Below are 21354 nucleotides of genomic sequence, written 5' to 3' on the forward strand. Positions count from 1 at the left end.
CATACGACAAATCTGGTGTAAAGTTTGTTCTTTAAAAGATTTTTTTATACAAGACATTTTTAACATTTACATGTTTAGCACACAGAGGAATTCTCCAATAATTACAAAAAAAAAACAACCCTCCACCAAGATTACACTGAATTTCCCATCCAATCGCGCGATAAAAAAAGTGTTCACACCCCTTCCCTTGAACTTTTCCACATTGTCTCACCGCTTCCTGAACATATCACCCAATAGGTGAAACATGGTGGTGGTGGCATCATGCTATGGGGATAGTTTTCTTCAGCAGGGAGAGAGCAGGTTAATGGGGAAGAAGGATGGAGCTAAATATCAGAATAAATGACAACAGTCATACAAGTCATTTTGCTGGAGATGATGTGCATTACTCATTTTTTTTTAAATATTTTAATTATTTTTTTTATGTTTCATTAACATACTAGTGTCATGTAGGTTTTGCAGCTGTAGGCAAGTTTTACAGTACAACAATGGCTCTTTCCTGGTTTAGATGAAAGAGTATTCATGTGCTAGAATGGTCCAGTTAAAGTCCAGAAATCAGTCCAATTGAGAATCTTGAAGTTGGGTTTTTGAAACTGTTTTTCAGAGATGCCCTCCATCCCATCCGACAGAGCTTGAGGCAAGAAAACTGGCAAAAATCTCAATCTCCTCAGAGCTGCAGGTGTAATTACAGCTCTTAGTATTGAGCCTAGTATTAGTATTTTTAGGCTAAATACTAAACACAGCACATTTTTTAGATTTTTATTTGTAAAAAAAGCACATACAATCTTTCTTCATATAGAGTTCCTATAAAATACAATGACACTTGCGACTGTAATGTCACAAATATGAGAAGGTTCAAGGTGTGTGGATACTTTTGCAACCCACTGGGAAAAACCGTCTCCTTCTCGAGTCCGACGCTTGACGTGACGCCCGTCCATCGGCTCCAGGCGGAGAACCCGCCCTTTCTGGCATCACATCAGTGAACGCCTCCACCAGTCACAACATAACAATCCACCCACAAATCTCCCTAAGGCGTCATCTGATTGGCCTCCTCGGGCGTGACATCACGAGAGGTCAGCTCGGAGAAGAGCGCTGGCAGCCAGTACTGAGCCTCCCCGGCTGCTTGAGAGTCCAGCCAGGCCAAGCCTTCTTTCAGCAGATGATCCTGGAAATACGAGGAGCCAGACATGCAGAATATGAGAACATGGAGTTCCGGCAGGGGGCTTCTTGTTTATTTAGGTAACTTGTATTCAACCCTAAAGACATTTTATTGCTACATTTCAGCGCTGGTATATAGTTTGATGGGAGTGGGGGGCTCTGTTTGCTGCGTAGTTACATTTCCTGTCTCCATTTGTATTGATCAAGACAAAAAGTCTCAGGAGTCTTGCTACCAAATGACACATAAAAATATCATGAGTAAAAACAACAAAAAAAACACTGATAAAAAAAAGATAGCACCAAAATGTAAGAATGTTGAAATGAAGAATCCTTACAAAGTTTAAAAAAAAAAAAAAAGAATTTGAATTTAAAAGCTTTTTATGATCTTTATTTAGTGTTTTACACTTGTTGTGACTTTACTTCCTTATCAGACTCCCTTGTAAAATACATTTTTAATCTCAAGAGGATTTTCTGGTAAAACAAAACACAATACAGACTTCTGGAGCCCTTCTTTAGGTAAGAACATAAAAACCTTTTTAGCATAAGAGTCAACGATTGCATCAGATAAGGATCTACTAAAGTCCCAAGCAAATATATTAATTTTTAAGACTTAACTAAATGGCACATCCAGAATTTGTCGATTAGCAAAGGTAAAATACTTATTCACATTTTTGCAATCTAATAATAACAAACTTGCAAAATAAGTGCATACAAAAGTTAGTGGGAATCGGCACTTTATTAATGCTAAAGGGTTTAAATGTGACCTAGTTGCTTAAGCAGACTGCTGGGTAACTCACCAGCACGTGACACGCCCGTTCTTTCTCCCACTTCAGGCTGCCTTTGATCTCGCTTACAGTGACGTATCCTTTGTTCTACAAACCGAGAAAGAAACAAATTACTTCACTCTGCAGCAAACAGACACAAGCTTCGGTTTTGTAATGAAAAACCTAATTTTTCAAGCAGGAAATCGGAGAAGCAGATATTTTTGGTGGGAAAAAAAAAAACTCAGCTGGTGTTTTACGGGGCCCACTTGAGGCAAGTCCATAGGTTTAAGCCTCACCTATGGTACTGTGATACGGATATGCAGATCAGCACACGCAAAGAGTTTGCAATGCCTCAGCCACAAATTTTCCCTGGACTTTTATGCATCTACAAACAATAATTCATCTAAGTGGTGAATAACATAACCAGATTAGTCAAATTTCGAACATAAGACATAATTACTTATTGATTTTTTTAGGTTTTCGATACCTCCATCTTGTTTAATAGTGTCTTAAGCGCACATACAGGGAAGCTCCATTTAATCATAAAGAAAGGAGAATCACAGGTAACTGATAACTAGTTTAACTAGTTACACCTAGTTGTTTAAATCGAGGGCATGTCAAGGGAGGAATCTGGTATTCCATAATGTTTGTTCAGTTACATATTGATGATGTACAAAACGAAATGTGCTTGGATTAGTTATTTAATTACAGCTTCATACATCTGGATTCGCGTGTATGCGGTTTTCTCAATGTAAATCTTCGCCAGTGCACGGTAGATGATGGATGAATTAAAATCAGCGACACCGTAATTCGGTCATATCTCTGTTTTCCAACAGCTGATGTTAGCTGTCACGAGAGACTGCCAAGTGGCCTGTCAGAAATCGTCATCATCTTCATGAATGCTCACAAAAACTCCCCAAATGGTCTTGACTCTTTGTGTTACCTCTGCAAGCTGTAAAACGACAGTGTGATCCATGTTCAGTTCTGCTGGGACCGACTGGACCAGGTAAGAGCCGCCAACGGGAATCATCCCAAAACCGTTTCCCATCACCTTCAGTTTCTTTATGGCTCTGACCAAGTCGTCTCTGTGGAGGATGAGTTCAGCCGTTCAAAAGACACACGCAGCATGGATCACTGAGACGTGATGCAGATTGGATCAAACGCAATTTGACCCGTTGAGGAACTTACTGGCTCACGTCCTGAGCATATTTACCCCGACCCCTCAGCACCCTCTGGTGGAGCTCGTCCAGAGTAATGAGTCCTGACACACACAAACACCGCAGAGGATAAGAATGTGTGTGAGATGTTTTCACTCAACAAGCTCATTTTGATAAACCGAGGCACAAAGCCGGAGTGCTCACACGCCGGGAACTTTTTCAGAGTTTGTTCCATTAGAACCTCAAACTTATGAATATTTGACTGGGATTTCTGGTTAAGTCTTGGGTTTTTATGTTTGTTTGTCCTGCATTATCTTCATCCATCTTCCCATTAGCATAACTAGCTTTCCTGTGCCTGTTGAAGAAATGCATGCCCACAGTTAGAAATATCATGATAACAAATAAATGAATTAATAATAAACTGTCCCAGTAATTATTTTTGATAAATGATCAATTTTTAGATCATTTTCAAGTGTAATATTGACAATAACATAACAATGCAATTTTGCTCTGTCAACGACCAATAAACTTCACTCTTGTAAAGAACACTTGACACTGGAACAGCAAGATATTTTAAATGCTCAAAGTAAAACACAACAACCAAAAACAATAAATAAAACAGAATGAAAAAACACTTGCAACCAAAAGCATAACTAAAATAGATTATGGTTTCTTTGTAAATAATATTGCCCTTCGAAAAAATATTAATCATCAAAGTGGAATTTGTCAAGCTCATTTTAATTTATCATGTGGTTCATTGATTAACTGGCTACTGTGACACAATCATTTGAAGTTGTAGTAAAAGTTCAAAGGCCATTATTTTGTAAATTACTGTTGCTGTCTGGAGGTGGCTATAATCTTAAGGACTGAGTTGACACTTAGAGACAGAGTTGTAACTTTTGAGCTCCGGTACAAACATTGAGAACTAATCATCTTTCAAAAAACCCAAACTCAAACCTCCATTTCTGTGTTTCAGGGCGAGACACACTTCAATGATCTGTACCCCCAGCTCATAGTAGAAATCTCCCACACCGAGCATCTCGGACCAAAAGCCTTTACCAGCTGTGGAAAAAAGGAGACATTTCAAAGTGTCAGTTGAGGCTTCATTGAAAGGAAAGTGAGGAAAACGTATGAAAAAGAATCAGGATTTTCTTACAAGCTAGCGGGTCAACGCCAATGGTGGCACACATCTCCTGAAACTGGACCCTGAACTGGGGGTTCTTACGGATCTCTTGTTTGTGCTTGCTGGCAAACTCCTCAAGGTTGGATTTGAACGTTTCCAACTGTTTTGACATCTGGCCCATAAACAAAACACACAGACTCAGTGAATAAGGTGCTATTTCTGTATGGTAAATATATACATCGAAACAAACAAGGCAGACTCAAACACAAGCTCACCTGAACTATCTGGTCCTCTGCGAGTACAGTTCCTCTTTCTTTGTATTTGGCCTAAAGAAAAGTAACAAACAGAGTAGGCATACAGGGACTGGACATTTTAGAAGTAGAAACATTTATGTAAAAGAGCAGGCAGCCTTGAGGGAATCATCTATGAAACATACAATCACAATCTATAAGTGAATTATGAACTCCCAGGGTTCTCTTTAGCTTTGATCACAATGTTAGACAGATGTTTGATTTAAATGAACTTCTATTTCCTTGGCATACGAGAGTTAAAAAATGTAACTTTTTAACTCCACAAAACATTTTGTAACCTTAAATCACTGTCTTTATGATGACATTTTGGCATCACAGCTGATGATTTACATATTTCACTTCAAAATTTAATAAAGTATCGTAGTTGTTTTAGATTACTTTTGAAAAGTTGTCACATTCACCTGCATCTTTATATTGGATTCAATTGATCAAACTATATGAAAACAAAGCATTATTCAAGACTTTTCATCGTCTTTGAAAACCAGGCTTATAAGTCAATATGTAGTTACAGAGACGTTGAAATAGTGACGTAAATCTTATAAAAACAGCTGTAAACCTACCTCTGCTAGCTTCTTTTTAGCTATCGCCCCAGCACCAACACCTCTGCGATGCATTTTGTCGAGATTTGGATCAAATATTGTATATAGCGACCCGAACGTCGGTTAATTTCACCACACGAACAGTGCAGATATGTTTTATTTCATAGTAAACAACGAGAAATGTCTTAACTGCAGACCATAGAGTGAAGCTCCACCGGAAACGTGTTACTTTCACTTCCGCTGGCCTGGCGAGCCGCTACCGGAAGTACGTAACTCTACTGACGAAATTTTGTGAACATGTCTCTTATTTATTTATTTATTTATTTATTTATTTATTTATTTATTTATTTATTTTTGGGGGGGTGTAGGTACAGTGAGGGGGGTTACAATTTGATTCGTACATATATACATATATATATACAATAATCAGACAAAAACGTCATCATAATAATGTTTAAAAATATTCAGTCAGAAAATTTGAGTTTTTAGATTTAAAGTCATGATGATGATGGGACTCAAAGTCATAAATATATCAATAAAGTATCGTTTAAAATGTATAAGTCCTAGTAATTCTGCAACCTTCGATGTTTGAGTGAGATTATACAATAGACGGATGGATGGATGGATGGATGGATGGATGGATGGATGGATTACCACTCAAAAAATAAAATAATGTTGAATTTTGAAGAAAATTGAGAGATAATTGAGAATACTGAGATTAAAACTCGGAATTATGAAGAAAGTCAGTTCAAATTATAAATACACTCCAAAATTATAGAATGTAAGAATCATAATTTTGAGTCAAAGTTATAATAATATGAATCAAAATAAAAATGATCAATCACTAAATCACATTTGAATGTAAGTTTCTCAATCATAACGAGTTTAAAGTCAGTATTGTGAGATACAGTCATTATTTTAGTTTCAAAGTCAAACTGATGAGACAAAAAGGCATTAATTGTCAATAACATGTCATATTTGTGAGATTCAATGTCATAATTTTGAAATTCAAAGTATCAATCTCTGGCTGAAAACATAAAAGGAAAGAAACACTATGTAACTATGGAGTTTTGTTCCTCCATATGTAACAACATTGCGTCATAGATTTAATAATGCAGCATTTAGTGGGGAGTGTGCTGCCGCCCTCTAGTGGTGCCTTTTCTGAATTAAACCTCCGAAACAAGAAATGGCCATCCAACACTTTACGCATGCGCTGTAGGCAGCGTTTTAAAACGAGTCTTGAGGAGGGAACATGAAGACACTCTGAAGTCTCACTCGAGTTGTGGTCGAGGTAAGCTTGAAACCCACCAGAACATGTTAATAAAGGCGGTTCTCGGTTAATGTTGTTTGCTACAACTTAGTCATAACACGCTGTTTCCTCCGCAGACACATTTAGTTCTGTAAAAGCAGCCGGCTAACATTAGCCAGCTAGCTGGCTGTTATTGTTTTTCATGAGAACCAAAATGGAGGAGCTTGGCTGCTGCTGCCTGTGTCCTACAGAGCCACTCCCGAGTCCTTGTTGGAAGCCCTTGTTTTAAAATGTCTGCCCGACTACAGAAATGGAGGGTTACATTCCTTCAAAACTAAATATTTTGGTTCGGACTTGCTGTATCGCAGACGTAACACAACTAAGCGTGAATTTGAAATCCTGGAAGAGATTTTTTTTTTAAAGGATGCATTTTTAATCTGCCACTATTCTTTAGCTGGAGATTTTCTTACAGATGTATGTGTTTCCCTCCCGACTTTCATAAAGCAGGCTGTCTGGTTAACAAACACCTGTATGTTGACTTCTGTATTTGCGTGTGTTTCTTTTTTTTTTGCAGCTGTTGCGTCCAGATGGGAAGTCGGTGTGGGGCTGCAGGATGAGAAGTGGCCGTGATCGCCATGACTCTGAGATCCAAACAATTTCCACAACCGGGTTTCAAACGTAAGGCTGACACGGAAGACTTCGGAGTCAACAGCGTGGGTCCTGTGAGCATCAAGAACGAGCCCTGTGACTTTGCTATAGATGTTCAGAACGTGCAACGACGGGAGATCCCAAGCAGATCCAAGGACTTAGATCAGAGTTTCATGACAAGTAAAGTTGCCCTAGCTGCCACAGCTCCAGAAACGGTTCAGGGAGACAAACCTCTGGGGATAACGTCCCCTGTCAGACCAATGGGGGGTGAGGGAACCCCGGTGAAAGGTAAACCCCTCTCTGTTGACAACATGGATAATCCTCAAATGGCAGTGAACAATAATCCAAAGGATGCCGGTGCTGAGGATAGCACAAAAGGGGTTGTTCCTGGAGTTCTGGGCACCGCTTCTATTGAACTGTCCTCCGAAGGAAAGTGGAGGAACATCAGGAAGACCCCTGCAAGTCCGCATGCACAGGCTAACTGCCTCCGACAGATTCTCCTCCTGCAGCTGGACCTCATCGAACAGCAGCAGCAACAGCTACAATCCAAGGACAAGGAGATCGATGATCTCAAGGCAGATAAAGAGACGGTGCGTATAATGTTTTTTTTTTTCTTTTTAACCGCTTTGATGATCCCTTATGTTCTCTTAAGTTGTATGTTTTCTTTTAAATCTTTCTATGCAGTTGCTTGCACGCATTGAGCGCATGGAGCGTCGTCTCCAGCTCACAAGGAAGGACATGCCGCGTGATAAGCGCCTTTTCCAGCCCCTGGAGCCGTGGACCCCTGACAAAGAGGACATGTGGGATCTGGACATAGAAGAGAGTCCACAGCCCAACGCGGCCACTCCCCTCCCATTCAGCCGGGGAGGCAAAGGTCAAAAAAGGTAAAATAAGCAGCAGACGCTTCTCATGTTACTAACACCTGGGTTGAATGTTAAAAAAATTGCTGGTCTGTTGCGCACACAGGAAAACTTGCTTCGGAGAGGCAAAGGTTCAGAAATCCCGGGGTAAAAGTGCAAAGCTCAGCCCCCAAAAGTCTGAGACAGAGCCCGGCTCTCCCAACCAAAGAGAGCTGCGCAGTAAGGAAACCCCAGAGAAGTCTGTCCCAGCCAGGTCCGGCGCAGAAAGGGACGCTTTGCTCCCCTGCAAAGAGGAGCCCGAGCTGAGCTGCCAGATGGAGGATTTGCCCTTCATGTCAACCACAGAGATGTATCTGTGTTGCTGGAACCAACCTCCTCTGTCCCCTCTGCGTGAGACTTCCCCTAAAAAGGAGGAAGAGGTGGCCAGTGAGTGGACTCCTCATGTAGTACATGATATGCTGATTGTTTGTAAGCCTAACCTAAATCCCAACTTCAATCACTTTAGCAATCCACTCTGCTGAATTCACCGTCTATGAATAACTTCCTTTCCCCTCCTTTTTTTTTTCTACCCTTCCACCTGCCAGTTCCCTCTTGGAGGGAAAACCACATAGAGCCTTTGGAGGAGGATGCCTGTAATATCCCAGAGGTGAGGAAAATCAAAAAGGAAACAATTTTTAAACCGCCCGGAAGCATTTCAGGTTTTAATGAAAATATATGACTTCTGTTCACTTCAAGCCGCTGGATGACGGCACGTTTCTGAAACGCCACGCGAAGCTGGAGCTGGACGAGAAGAGGAGGAAAAGGTACAGCAATAAACTTATTAATGCAGTTTGGTGTTCAGAGTTTAACCAAGGCAGAGTAGTGGAGTTAACACTAAGTTATGCAGAAAGAGAATGTTTTTTATATATATATATTTATATATATTTGAATAAAGTGGATGTTAAAAAATGAAATTGAACTAAAACTGCAACCCAACATATTACAAATGATTAATTATTGCAATATGCAAAAAAAAACTATCCTGACACCTAGGATTTGCCTTCACTACAACCTGGTATTGTTTTTTCTGGGTTTTTTTACCCAATAAGACTTGTAGGTAGAATTTTACAGTCAATACTCCAATTACAATATCCAGCAATATTGCCAGCACACACATTAAATATCCTGCAACCCTGATTTTTATATAAAAAAATTCAACCAGCAAAACTCAATCTGTTTGACTTGCATCATGCAAATCATGCATGGATGTGTTTTGTGTTATAAACTTTTAACTAAGAGGACGATGTTTCAGTGGTCAATGTGGCGAATCAGCAGATGGATGTTTGGTTCAAATTTTCTGTGTGAATATGTTTACTTTTTAAAATCCGACTGTGATGCATGATGACTTTTGTGTGTTCATGTCTTCGTCGCTCCAGCTCTAGAGACCAGGAAATAACAAGTTGTGTTTAACCTTCCTCATGGAATTCCGAAAATATTTAACACTAAATTTAGTTATTTTAATTTTTTTATGTATTCACTTATTTTTTTCAAGAATTTAGCTTAGGAAAATAGTAACAAAAATGCAATTAACACTTCACTGAATGACCAATTGCTTAGTGTTCCTGGTATCTCATGTTTTTTTTTTTTTTACTTGCCCTCCTGCATTTTGCATGTTGAATTTTCCTCTTTAATGTTTTCAGATGGGACATCCAGCGAATCAGAGAGCAGCGCGTGTTCCAGCGTCTGCAGCAGCGCATGAACAGGAAGAAGACCGTCCAGGAGACCGAGCCCGAGCTGTCGTCCTTCTACCCCGAAACTGAAGACGGTACTATTGAAGGACTTATTATCTAGTTTTGGAAGGAAAAAAAAACTTGGGTACTGCGGGGAAAAGTTTTTGAATTTTTTTCTTTTTCTTTTAATTCTAATTGTAATTCTTCTCTCTCTTCTAGTTGAAGCTATAGTGATCACTCCGTTTTTGCCTGTGGTTGCATTTGGTCGGCCGCTGCCCAAACTCTCCCAGCAGTAAGTCTGCAGGTTTTGGTTTGTCTTTCTGTCACTTTGACTGTACACCTGTTTTAAGAGATATGTTAAAAAGCTTGCATCAGATGCACTGCAATGTACTGCAATCTTTAAACCCACCCCCATTTTGATCATGTTAAATCAAAGTTTGAACAACTTAAGATTTTATAGTAGGAGAAAATGATTTCTTCCTGGTTTAAAAGTTTTGAGACATTCAGAACTTGGGAAGATATTCATTCAGTGGAGGAATCTTGAAATCCTAAATTAAGAAGTCACCAAGTTGTATTTATTGCTGTATGAAATACTTGGTTTATTCACCTTTGAATGCTTTGTCATAACTCCCTGTGGGGCACTAAAACACATGCATTTTTCTCACATTTTTATTTATACATATGTTGTTGGGGTTTTTATGTACTAAGCAGGTTTTTCTGTGCTTAATTTTAATTCTAAATAGCAGCTTTGAGACAATCTAACAATAGTAAAATATTTGCTATTATTTTTTATTAAAATTTTTTATTTATCTTCACCCAATCCACATTAAACTGTGCATTTGAAGCCTGGCTTTAAAGCGAAACCCCTGGAGAAATTAGAGAGGCTAATTACTTTAGCTGATTCCCTTTTATCTGAACAAGAAATGCCAAATGGTTTAACAACAAAAGTTATTCTCGTGTGTTGAACCGTTGGATTGAAAGGTATTCGAATACATTTTTCCCTCCAGGAACTTCGAGCTGCCCTGGCTGGACGAGCGAAGCCGATGTCGCATCGAGGTGCCCAAGAAACACACGCCTCACCGAACCTGTCGGAAGTGAACCCCGGAACGCGACGACAGCAGGGCGGCTCCATGACTGAGTTTTAAAATGGCCTACAGTTCAGGGCAGGGCAGTCAGTTAATCATTGTGTGCAACTTGCAGTTGCTTTCAGTCTGTGGGGTATGAAACCACAGACTGGTTTTCTCTCCTGCAGAAAACTGGAAAAAAAAAAAAAAAAAAAAGAGGCAAGATTAGTCAACTCGATTGCAACTGTTCATCCAAGAGTTCAGAGCATGTTTTTGTTCAAGCTGTGCCATTAGAAATCAGTTTTTAATCACTCAAAGATGGCGTTTCAATCAGTTTTGATGCATTTTCTTCTGGCGGGATGAGATGCCTCATCTTCAGCATGTTGGGGTGAAATATTAAGTCACGCAAAGAGGAGCTTAAACTCTGTATAACAAGCAATACAGCCACATAATTCTCGCTGTGAGTAGCTTTTCTCCTTGCCTAAGTGGGACAAAAAAAAAATCAAAATTCGATTGTATCGTGTTGCTCTTATTGTTTGCACACAAATTTAATAAGATTTTGTCAATGTTAACTGTGATATGGGAGTTTTGAACAAGCATGACTACATATATAAAATAATCTCAGTACTTGAGCCAATTCAGTGTACGGAAACAGATCGTCTAGCTGAGAGGTTCGTTCACGAAAACAGAGGAGTGGAAATAGACGCACTTGGCTTTAAACTTAGGAATCTGTTCTCTGTTTTGTTCATTTTTCATGTGAGCTGCATGGACTGTTTACCTGTTGCAAAAAGAAGATGGTAGCATGGCTTCAGCCCAAGACAGGAGAATCTTTACTTCTCACTGGGTTACTAAAACTACTAAAAATATAGTTATTTTTGGAAGCATGACAATTGAAAAGGAGAGTTATTTTTCTGCTTTAACAAGCCTTCAGCCCGAACAGCTTCCGCTTTACAGGTGATTTTATTTTTATTTTTTTCTATTTCCAACCTTCAGACATGCTCGCGTTCAGCAAATATTAGGCAGGTTATGTGTATGCGTTGCTCTCCTGAGTTCGGAGATGTTTTAGATTACTATAAAGCTTTCTGCTGTAGTTCTAGCAACCTGTATGCTTCTCAACACTCTCTGCCCGTTTTCCTCTCTGAGCTCCTCACAATCAGCGATGGATCTCTGCAGGCGTTCGCTCCACCTGTTCTGCGGTCTAAGCAGTTTGGAAATGCAACATGTTTTTTTTTCTTGTCACTGTACATAGCTTTCAGAAACAAATGTACATAAAACATGGCTGTTATTTTTTTATTATTTAATGTTGGAAGTGTTCAGTACATTCAATATTGTTCTATGATTGTATGTTGACAAATTGACCGTTTTGAAAATAATTTTTTTGGAATAAAATTAATGTCTATGACACACATTTGTCTTTTTCAATATGTATAGCATTTCAGATCCATTCCTGCCCATAAGTGAATACAAATCACACATCTTTCAATCTCTTCCTGCCTAACCTTTAACCCTTGGGGTTAAGGGTTACAATAAGACACCTATTGTGTCCTGTTTAAATTGGTCCTGATCAACAGTTTTTGGTTCCTTCTGAAGATGTTTTTTATTTAGCTTTTGACTTTGCTTTTTTTTTTTCCTTCCTTTTTTTGGTCCATTTCCTAAATTAATATTCATCAGTGCTTTAGTTTTCTAAGGCATTTATTTAACTGAGTTGTGAATTATTCAGGCAGTAAATTAAACAAGGGTGTGATGAGTGTATCAACAAGAAAAAATGTAACTCATTTTAAGTTGGATATCTCCATGGTTGCTCCATAATCTTTGTGTTCATTTCTGACTTTTTTAGACTCAGATTTCCAGTTTTGTTCTTATACAAAACTGGTTCCTGTGCACCATAAAAAATTTAGAAATTTAACTTTGGCATTTGCCAGGTCCTGGGGGGGGGATATATTTGTATTTCCAGACTATTCCTTATCCTGTTGTCAAATGTTTATTCCTTTTGGTCTTACCTTCATTGTATTTTCTTTATATTTTACTTTGTGAGGAGTTCTGTCTTCCTCACTTCTTCCATCATATCTGGCCTTCCTTCCCACATGTTCTTCCATTTTTTTTGTCCCCTCTCCATCTTTGTAAACTGGTAGATGTAGGAAACGTTATTTATCCCAGGGTTATGAAACAATTGGAATCTACTAAACAACTAGGAACCCGCAGATTATGCCTCAAAAACGGTCAAGGACGGAGTCAACAGCCAGACCGTTTTAGGTCCTGTCTATGTTAAACTCCTGTTGCCCACAAATAACCTTATTAAGTAAATCAATAAGAATTTTAACAGCTTAATCATTGACTTGTTTGATTCTGAGTGTCCGAGCTAAATGAAGTAGAGAGGGTTTGACTGCAAATTGTAACTTGAAGTTACCCATTAGGTCAAAATGCAACATGAAAAAGACAAACTGCAGACAGTGTTCTATAGTTTGAGTGGCATGACAGAGATAATCTTGGAATTACATTTTGACAGCTACTTTACTGAACTAAACAAAGGATTAGTACACAATTATACCATGAAAAAGCCTCTCTCACCTATTTACAAGAACCCTTCATGTTAAAGTGCAAATCATGTAATTCCCCAATCTGCTCTTAAACGCTGAGAGTGTCCAAAATATATCAAATAATGACATGTTTTACACATGAAAACTGACCCATTCGCCAGTCTTCTGGAAAAAAAATGTTTATTGAATAAAGCCAAAATTAAGATTTCTCAAAAAAAAAAACAACAAAAAAACTCACCACACCACAAACTCCTTAACATTTTGCAAATAAGGACACTGCTGATCTCATAAACGTCAGTAAAAGAATCGCCAGGAGTGTTTTCCAGAATATAGCCTTCTTTGTCAAATTTCAATAACCATCATCATAATAAACTATATTTTCCACTAGAACCTTCCACATTTAAGGAGAGTAAAAATGCTGATAACGTTTTAACATCGATGATAGAAAAAAAAACACCAAACCCACCTCATGTACAAAATGCGCTGACATTTCTAAATGTCAGTCATAAAATTTAGCCTTCTTTAACATCTCTAGATTTTTTTTGGTTTTCCTTGAATATTCTGTAATTAGTGTTGATTTAAACCGTAAATACATCATGCTTTGAGAAGTTAGTCTGTACAGACAACATGTGTCATTTGGCAGCGTCTTAACTGAATCGAAGAGGATTTTCTAGACCTATGAAGGATAATGACCCTCGTAATGATAAGATACAGAGCACACACAGTAAATGAAAATACCTCAAACAGAAAGCCATACACCTTATGGAACAGCCTGCTCGCTGTTAACAGTCGGCCACTTATGCCTCCAAAAGAATCTAGACGCAGAGATTCGAGTGCGTTTGTATTGGTGACCCTTGCCAAAGTGCGCTTCTCTGACAGTTCTTGCGCATTTAGTCTCTCCGCAGGTTATTCAGACGCTCCTCCAGGTCTGCATCCGCGTCGGCCAAGGCGGCCTGAGGCTCGGCCTTCTTTCCGCCGGCCACGGAGAGGCTCCCCCCGGTGCTGGGAAGATCTGCAACAAAAACGCAGGGGGGATTCAGCGAAATGCTGAGAAGAATATTGAGAGAGATGAGCTGCTGAAGATCGGAGGGTTTTTCTTACTTGACAGCTCGTCGGACAGGTTGAGACCGAGCTCATCCAGCACTTGGGAGACGATGGCGTCGCTGCATGAGAAGCCCATGTCAACAACAAAGATATTCACTGTGTTTTTAGACAAAGACTTTTTGTTCCGTTGCCCCTTATTTCTGGCCTCATGCTAAGCTAACTAGCTGCTGGAAAGTTTCATATCCCTCACAAATAAGGATAATCCTTAAAAAAGTAATGTTTAAAGTATTCACTTTTGACACTGCTTAGTTTACCTCTCCTCTTCATCGTCCTCATCCCCCATGGCGTCATCGATGGCGTCGTTCATCATCTCCTCCTTCATATCCATCATCTCGCTCTGTTTCTCAAACTCCATCATGATCTTTTGTATCTGAGGGAGCTTCAGCTGTGGAAATGGGGGGAAATGACATCATCAGAACAGGAAGGAGTGCTGTTAACTTCCATCACTGAGCGCGTGGAGAACAGACCTGTCTGTTCATGGTGGCCATGGCCTTGGTGACACCTTTCATCGCCTGTGCCATGCTGTTGTTAGACTTGAGCGTCTGGATCTTTAGGCTGACGGCCTGAATGTTGGCTTTCATCATGATGAACTTCTTGATGTAGCGCCGCGTGCGAACCAAATCCTTCGCCATGATCTTTACTGCGTCCTGTGGAGATTGAGACAACACAAAATTCCTGTTTTTTTCCGTTTTTTTCCTTTCTTGTTCTTTTTTTTTTAACAAATTTATTCTTATTTATCACAGCATGTCCTAACCTGTACCTGGTTGTTGTTAAACTTTAAAAGTGTGTCATGCTGTTAGTTTATGGGCAAACAAATAGTTGGAGTTTTTAGTTTTGCTGCAAGTAATGGATAAGCAAAAAAAATAATTATTTCCCAGTATTTGCGCTGCCAGTCACCGATATGATGAACTGGTGCATCTTCCTTTTAGCTCACCATTTGTCCCTGTTTGGCCATCTTCTTTATGTCAGCGATGATCTTCTTCTCCTGCTGCTCCAGCTTCATTCGCTCTCGGTCCAGATCTCTCATGGCCCGGTTGAGCGCCCTCTGGTTCTGCCTTAGCATCTCCTCCGGGGTCTTCCTCTTCCCAAACAGGAACTCCATCTGTGTAAGGAAAGCAAAGGCAAAAATATTCTAAAAATGTAAAAAAAAAATTAAGTTTAAAAAAAAAAAGAAAGATGAGAGAAACGTTCATAAATGCTGAGCCGAGCCATGAGGTTTTCATAAACGCAGTTGCTATTGTAATGATACCTTAAGAGGTTAATGAGGCATTTGGAGAGGATAATGTCATAAAATGATAAACAATTCCTACAATGTTTGTGACAATGTATGCAACTTTATGCTCACTTTAACATTTTTGTTACAATATCAAGGTCCAAGATAAAAATGAAGCAAAATATAGAATAGACATCCTTCAAAAAATGCAAAATGGGGAAAAAAAGAACAGTGACTAATGTAAACAAATGTTTGAGTCTGTGAAGCAAAAAGCTATTCCGACAGATCAATAACTTGTCAAATAATTGTTCATGTAGGTGATCATTTCAAAAATTATAATAAATAAAATAATAATTAATTAGATAATTAATATTCATTTAAGTGCGCAAATTATTATAACATACATACAAATTATAAAATGTGTCAGCAATCCCACCCAATGACATCACAGCATGTCCTAACCTGTACCTGGTTGTTGTTAAACTTTAAAAGTGTGTCATGCTGTTAGTTTAAATAAAATCCAAAACAGGATCATGAAATAATGTAATTAAATTGTTCAAATAATTGTGTATGTATATTTGAACAAAAAGGAATTCAAGCATTTTTAGAAAATTACTGAAGGCTTAAAATAATTACAGATAAATGCATCTATTTATGGTATGCATTTCAAACTGAATCTAAATTACCCCATGTATAAATGCTTACTTACCAGCTTATTTAATAAATTATGGGACTACAGTCGGAATAAGATCACATTTCTTTTTACACAATCAGGTGGAAAATTAAGTGAACCTTAAAGTAGTCTGGAATGTGCTGAGTCACTCATCACTTGACCGATGACATCATTACAACCAGATAAAAGTCTTTGTGGGCCAGATCGTATTTGTTGTTCAGCCACAAGTCTGCACTATAGAGCAGAGAACAAGATGTCGTAACAAAAGAAGGATTCATTGTATGTTGATGTGCTGTGAACCTACAGATTAGCTATAACTGTGTCCCATCAAAATAACTGTCATGTTATCCAGCAAAGTGTCAAAAGATATTTAACCTAACGCACACAGACAAGCTGCTGGTAGCTGGCCAATTATAGCTGGCACCTTTTTTTTATATGTATATATATAAAAAACGTATTTCCTAACAGATAAATTTGTCTTTATTGTAGGATAGTTTTCAGCCCACTGGCCAAATGTGCAGCAACAGGTGAGGGAGGGGCAGTGCATCTTCACTCTATGCTCTCTAGAGACAGCCAGTGAAAACTCACTCAGGCAGCTTCTTTGACATCTCACTAAATGGACTTTAAACCAAATCAACAGTAAGATAGACGTTTTTAGTAACTATGAAGAAAAGAAGTAAAAACTACTATGAGTAATAAATGAAAGCATTTTCTCTTCTGAGGTGAGCAAATTTATGAACTTATGTACTTGCTGTAAAGAAAAGCCCCTTTCAACAACATAACATTGTTCTGGTCTCCAAAATGACAAGGTAATACGTTAATAATGGAAAGTAGTTTTTAAAGTATGATTAAACTTTCAGATGTAGGTGAGATAAAACGTATATTTTTAGAGATATCTGACTGAAACACGAGAATGTGACACTTTCCATCCTTTTGCCAGAAAAAAATACTGACATATATAACGAAACATGACGTTATTTCTGATATATCAGCTAACTAATCGGTTAGTTCAGTATCTGTACAAGTAGTTATAAAAAAAGAGGGGATTTCCATCTGAACATGAACTGTTCACCACAAAAGGAACTCGTTTTAAGCGTCTTTAAAGGATTTCCAACATGTTGTCCTTTTACGTTTACTATATTAGTAACATTAAATCCTGGGTTGTAAATCTCTCAGCTGTTAGTTACGTGCCCAAAAGGCCTAAAGTCAGGTTCGAGCCCCGTTTGACTCGGTTCTGTTCCTGTCTAACCTGACACGCCGAACCCACCGGAGCCGAGACAAAGTCACACTTACCATAGACCACAGTTTTCGTCAAAGGCAGGGAAACACAGAAGACAAACGGCGCCCAGTTGCTCTCCTCTGACTTCAAATAGACTCAAAATTAAACGCTTATTTGTTTTTCTTCCAACGCTTCCGTGTTGCTACAGTTGCCCTTCCGGGAAGTGACGTAGCCACGGAACAGCAAGGAAGACGTCAGTTTTGCCGTTTCGTCATGTGAGTCAAGTTAGTCAAATTGCCGGAAGTTGACAGAAATAACTTTTAAAATACAAGTGTGAATTTAAACACGCACCCAAAAGAAAAATCCACGGCTAAAAATTACAGTAAACAGATACAGGTGACGTTGTTTTAAATAACAAATGTACAATGACAGTAATAAAACACAGCTGGGTAATAAAGTTTGAATTTCCACAATAGAATTGCACACTTAGTGGAATTCAATACACAAATATAACAGTAAAAAAACAAACAAAAAAAAGCAAAGCTAATTCTGCAGGTACACTTACGAGCTGATGACATCACAATAAGCATAAACGATTTGACGTCAAGCAATAAGGATACAGAAAATTGAAAGATAAAAATCTTTACACACTACAAAATGTGTCATAATGTAATATTTTTCTGGCACAGCAGAGGTGCAAAAAGTTCTAACAAAGCAACTACAAAAGAAAAAACAAACAAAACAACAAAAACGTACAGAATAAAATGGAGTCCATACATAGTGTAGCCATAAATCAGAAGTAAACTAATAAATAAAATTGCACTTGTGTTTCTTACATGGCCCAGTTCAAAGAGGTGAGGTATTAATTAGAGTTACAACACTGTTGTAAAAGTTGTCACTACATCTATGGCTCAAACACCCTAGGTCCTGGGTGGTTGTTTGAGCTGCTACCCTCAGATCACACATACGATATAATAACCAGGATATAATATATTATTATAGAAAGTTGATACTGGTAAACATCCTTTATTCACAAAGTTGATTTAAACATTAAAACAAATGAAGAACAAAAAACGGAGAAAAAAAAAGAATAAATGGACATCCCAAAAGTATAAAGAAAATAATTCATTCATTCATTCATGATTTATTAATTATTTGTCCTTTAATTTGAGTTAAGAAGAGCTGTTTTATGTGTTTTCATCCAATGTATAGCTTTTTTTTATCTTAAAAACTACTGACCCTCATTCATTTTTTTATGATACATTCACTAACTAGTGTTGTGTTTTATCATTGATTTACGTTTCACCTTGGGTAGTTGGAACGAGTTTGTTATTAGTGTGCAATTTTATTTTATATATAAAACACGTACAATACATTTTGGGTAAAAGAGTAGGCTATATAGTCCTCGTTCTATGTTATTATTTATTACATTTCATTTATTTTATGGGATTTTGTTCGAATGGAGAACTTCTAATGATTTCAGATGTGAAGAAATGATTTGTTTTGTCTTTTTAAATATTATGCCAAGAACGCTGTTCATCGCGCTTTTATTTTATTAGGTAAAATGTTTTGATATCCGGTGTTAAAATTGTTTACTTGACATAGCGTGATCCGCACATGTGCATAGTTCACGTACAAGCTGCAGATATTTCTTCAATAGGCGAAAATACTCCCATCTGAGACTCAACAACGCTTTGTAAAATGTATGACCACATGGAGTGACCTGAGGACTACAGACGTTTTTGGCAAGTTTCATTTGGACGGACTGTAATTGCATCTCGACCTTTTTTGCAGCTATTTTAACATGTGGCTCAGCAGCTCTACCCACCAGCACAAGTTTGTTCTTGACTGGTGCCGAAAACTGTCCAGACCAGTGTCCTCTATGGGGCCTCCAGCAGAGACTTCCCACCTGAGCCCAGAGGACAGAAACCGGGACCCTGCGTTCAAAAGGCGCCACAGAGGGTCAAATCCCTCCACTGCTCCACATCACCCTGCTGTAGCTGAAAGGATAGCAGATCGTAAGAGGTCATTCAAGGATAAATCCTCAAAGAATGATATCCCACCACCACAGAATCATGGGAGAGGGGGAGTCTTCAAGGTATCGTCTGAGCTTAGGAAACTGAGTCTGGAAGACTTCCCTGCAGACAAAGAGAGGCAGCTGAGACCAAAGCAAGAAGATACAGCTGATGTTGTCTTTGGCATTGCTCCTTGTCTCCTGGCTCTCACTCAGGGGAGAAGGAAGGTCTACCAACTGTTGGTTAAAGATGGTGAGACCTCTCTGAGGGCCTCTGTCTTATCGGTATGTGAGGAAGCACATCGGCGAGGGGTACAAGTCAGTCGGGTCAGCAAGAAGGATCTGGACAAGATGTCCTCTGGAGGAGTACATCAGGGAGTATGTCTGCGAGCCAGTCCCCTGAACTTTCTCACCTTTGACTCTGAATCCAACACAAGTGGGCATGGCATCCCTCTGTGGCTGGTCCTGGAAAGAATCCAGGACCCGATGAACCTGGGCGCCATCCTGCGCTCTGCTTATTTCCTCGGCGTGGACAGGGTGATCAGCAGTCTTCGCCATAGCTGCCCGCTGTCTCCCGTGGTCAGCAAGGCCAGCTCGGGCGTCATGGAGGCCATGAGGGTGTATGGGTGTGACAGCCTGGAAGACATGTTGAGGACGAAGGTGAAACAGGGTTGGCAGGTGGTTGGGACAGTGGGAGCAGATCCGGAGGAGTCCCGGATTCCTGTTGCCTCTTGTTCGGACTTTCAGGTGACGAGGCCGACGATGCTGCTGATGGGAAGCGAGGGGGAAGGGCTCTCCGGGAAGCTCCTCTCCGTGTGCCAAACCCTGCTCACGATCCCAGCTGGTAGAGACTTGGCACCCGGAATTGAGTCTCTGAACGTCTCTGTGGCCGCAGGCATCATGCTGCACTCTCTGCTCACAAAGTCCAGATGTTTGTCGCAGAAGGAAAGTAGACCTTAATGCGCTGGTAAATAATGTCTGGGTGAAACCTGAAATTATAAAGCTGGTGATTTACTGGTATTATTATCAATAAACATTTTCCAAAATCTAAAAGCATCAGTATATCTTAATATAATTCATGCAAACACACTAATAAACTGTATCCAGTGACACATACTGTACATAGAAATGAAAAAAGATTCAAAGGCAAATCAGTTTATTACTGCCAGCTGTATACCATTGATGATCCTTTCTCACCTACTTAAATTGAATCTGCAAAACTGGCAGCTTAATTAGTTCCATCATAATTCTCTTCTTACATTTGAATGATTTGTATTAATATTTATCAAGAATAAATGTGGGGAGGACTTAGCAAAGGGATTCACAACCTTTTTCGACAGTTTCACACAGAGAGCATATATAACATGGAAGTTAAATTACACATGGTTTGCAAACCTTCTTACAAATAAAAATCTAAAATGTTACATTCATCTGTACTTTCATTTCATTGTTAATCCAGCTGCAAGTCTGTACCAGCTCTGCACATGTACAAAATAAATTACAGCCCAGTCTTCTTTTGTAAAACAACTGAAGCTCAGTCAGATTAGATGGAGAGGCTTTCTGAACATTCATTATTAAGTTTTGGATTTAGTTCTGGATTTTGGGCCTTTCTAACATTCATGATGTAAACTATTGCATTGCAGCCCTCACTCTATCTTTAGGGTCGTTATTATGCTTTAAGTCCAACCTCTGTCATAGTCTTTTTCTGCTTTTAGCAGGCTTTCTTTAAGAGTTTGACTGTATTTAGCTCCATCCATCTTTCCATCAGCTTGTCGGAGACTCCCTATTCCCACAGCTTAATACTGACACCAGCATTTTTCAGTGGGACTTTTTTTTTGTTTTCGGGATAATATGCAGTTTTAGTTTTTCACCACACAAGGCATTTTATGTCTAATGAAAAATGAATTCTTTGTTTTGAAATAGTAATATTTTTCTCCATATTTGCAGCGTCCACCACCTGGATTCATTTTATTGCAGGGTACATGCATGAAATTACAAATCCCCTGAGCTAAGTG

At 39.0% G+C, this 21354-nt stretch overlaps 4 protein-coding genes across 5 annotated transcripts; 2 read left to right on the forward strand and 2 right to left on the reverse strand.

The window, feature by feature from the left end:
• Window positions 1-39: 39 nt before the first annotated feature.
• On the reverse strand, window positions 40-5299 carry snf8 (SNF8, ESCRT-II complex subunit). Its single transcript, XM_005805380.3, has 8 exons — window positions 5071-5299; window positions 4475-4525; window positions 4233-4371; window positions 4034-4138; window positions 3108-3180; window positions 2863-3004; window positions 1953-2027; window positions 40-1162 (listed from the first exon to the last, which is right to left on the reverse strand). The coding sequence occupies exons 1-8, from the start codon at window positions 5122-5124 to the stop codon at window positions 1025-1027; spliced, it is 777 nt and encodes a 258-aa protein (XP_005805437.1). The 5' UTR covers window positions 5125-5299; the 3' UTR covers window positions 40-1024.
• Window positions 5300-6235: 936 nt separating this feature from the next.
• On the forward strand, window positions 6236-11985 carry msl1 (male specific lethal 1 homolog). Of its 2 annotated transcripts, none has more exons than XM_005805378.2 (9): window positions 6236-6340; window positions 6873-7536; window positions 7631-7830; window positions 7913-8274; window positions 8391-8452; window positions 8542-8609; window positions 9486-9610; window positions 9735-9807; window positions 10523-11985. In XM_005805378.2, exons 2-9 carry the CDS (start codon window positions 6934-6936, stop codon window positions 10611-10613), a joined length of 1584 nt encoding a protein of 527 aa, XP_005805435.1. In that variant the 5' UTR covers window positions 6236-6340; window positions 6873-6933; the 3' UTR covers window positions 10614-11985. The 2 variants fall into 2 exon arrangements, with proteins under 2 accessions (XP_005805435.1, XP_005805436.1); XM_005805379.2 differs by having other exon boundaries at window positions 7913-8232.
• A 1956-nt stretch (window positions 11986-13941) lies between these two features.
• Window positions 13942-17557, reverse strand: chmp2a (charged multivesicular body protein 2A). The gene is made up of 6 exons (XM_005805377.3): window positions 17400-17557; window positions 15155-15322; window positions 14688-14867; window positions 14475-14605; window positions 14218-14279; window positions 13942-14128 (listed from the first exon to the last, which is right to left on the reverse strand). Exons 1-6 carry the CDS (start codon window positions 17400-17402, stop codon window positions 14007-14009), a joined length of 666 nt encoding a protein of 221 aa, XP_005805434.1. The 5' UTR covers window positions 17403-17557; the 3' UTR covers window positions 13942-14006.
• Window positions 17558-18935: 1378 nt separating this feature from the next.
• Window positions 18936-20392, forward strand: mrm1 (mitochondrial rRNA methyltransferase 1). Its single transcript, XM_023340600.1, has one exon. The coding sequence runs from the start codon at window positions 19130-19132 to the stop codon at window positions 20297-20299; it is 1170 nt and encodes a 389-aa protein (XP_023196368.1). The 5' UTR covers window positions 18936-19129; the 3' UTR covers window positions 20300-20392.
• Window positions 20393-21354: the final 962 nt, after the last annotated feature.

The sequence above is a fragment of the Xiphophorus maculatus genome, chromosome 10 (assembly GCF_002775205.1).
Source record: "Xiphophorus maculatus strain JP 163 A chromosome 10, X_maculatus-5.0-male, whole genome shotgun sequence".
In the NCBI taxonomy this organism is placed as follows: domain Eukaryota; kingdom Metazoa; phylum Chordata; class Actinopteri; order Cyprinodontiformes; family Poeciliidae; genus Xiphophorus; species Xiphophorus maculatus.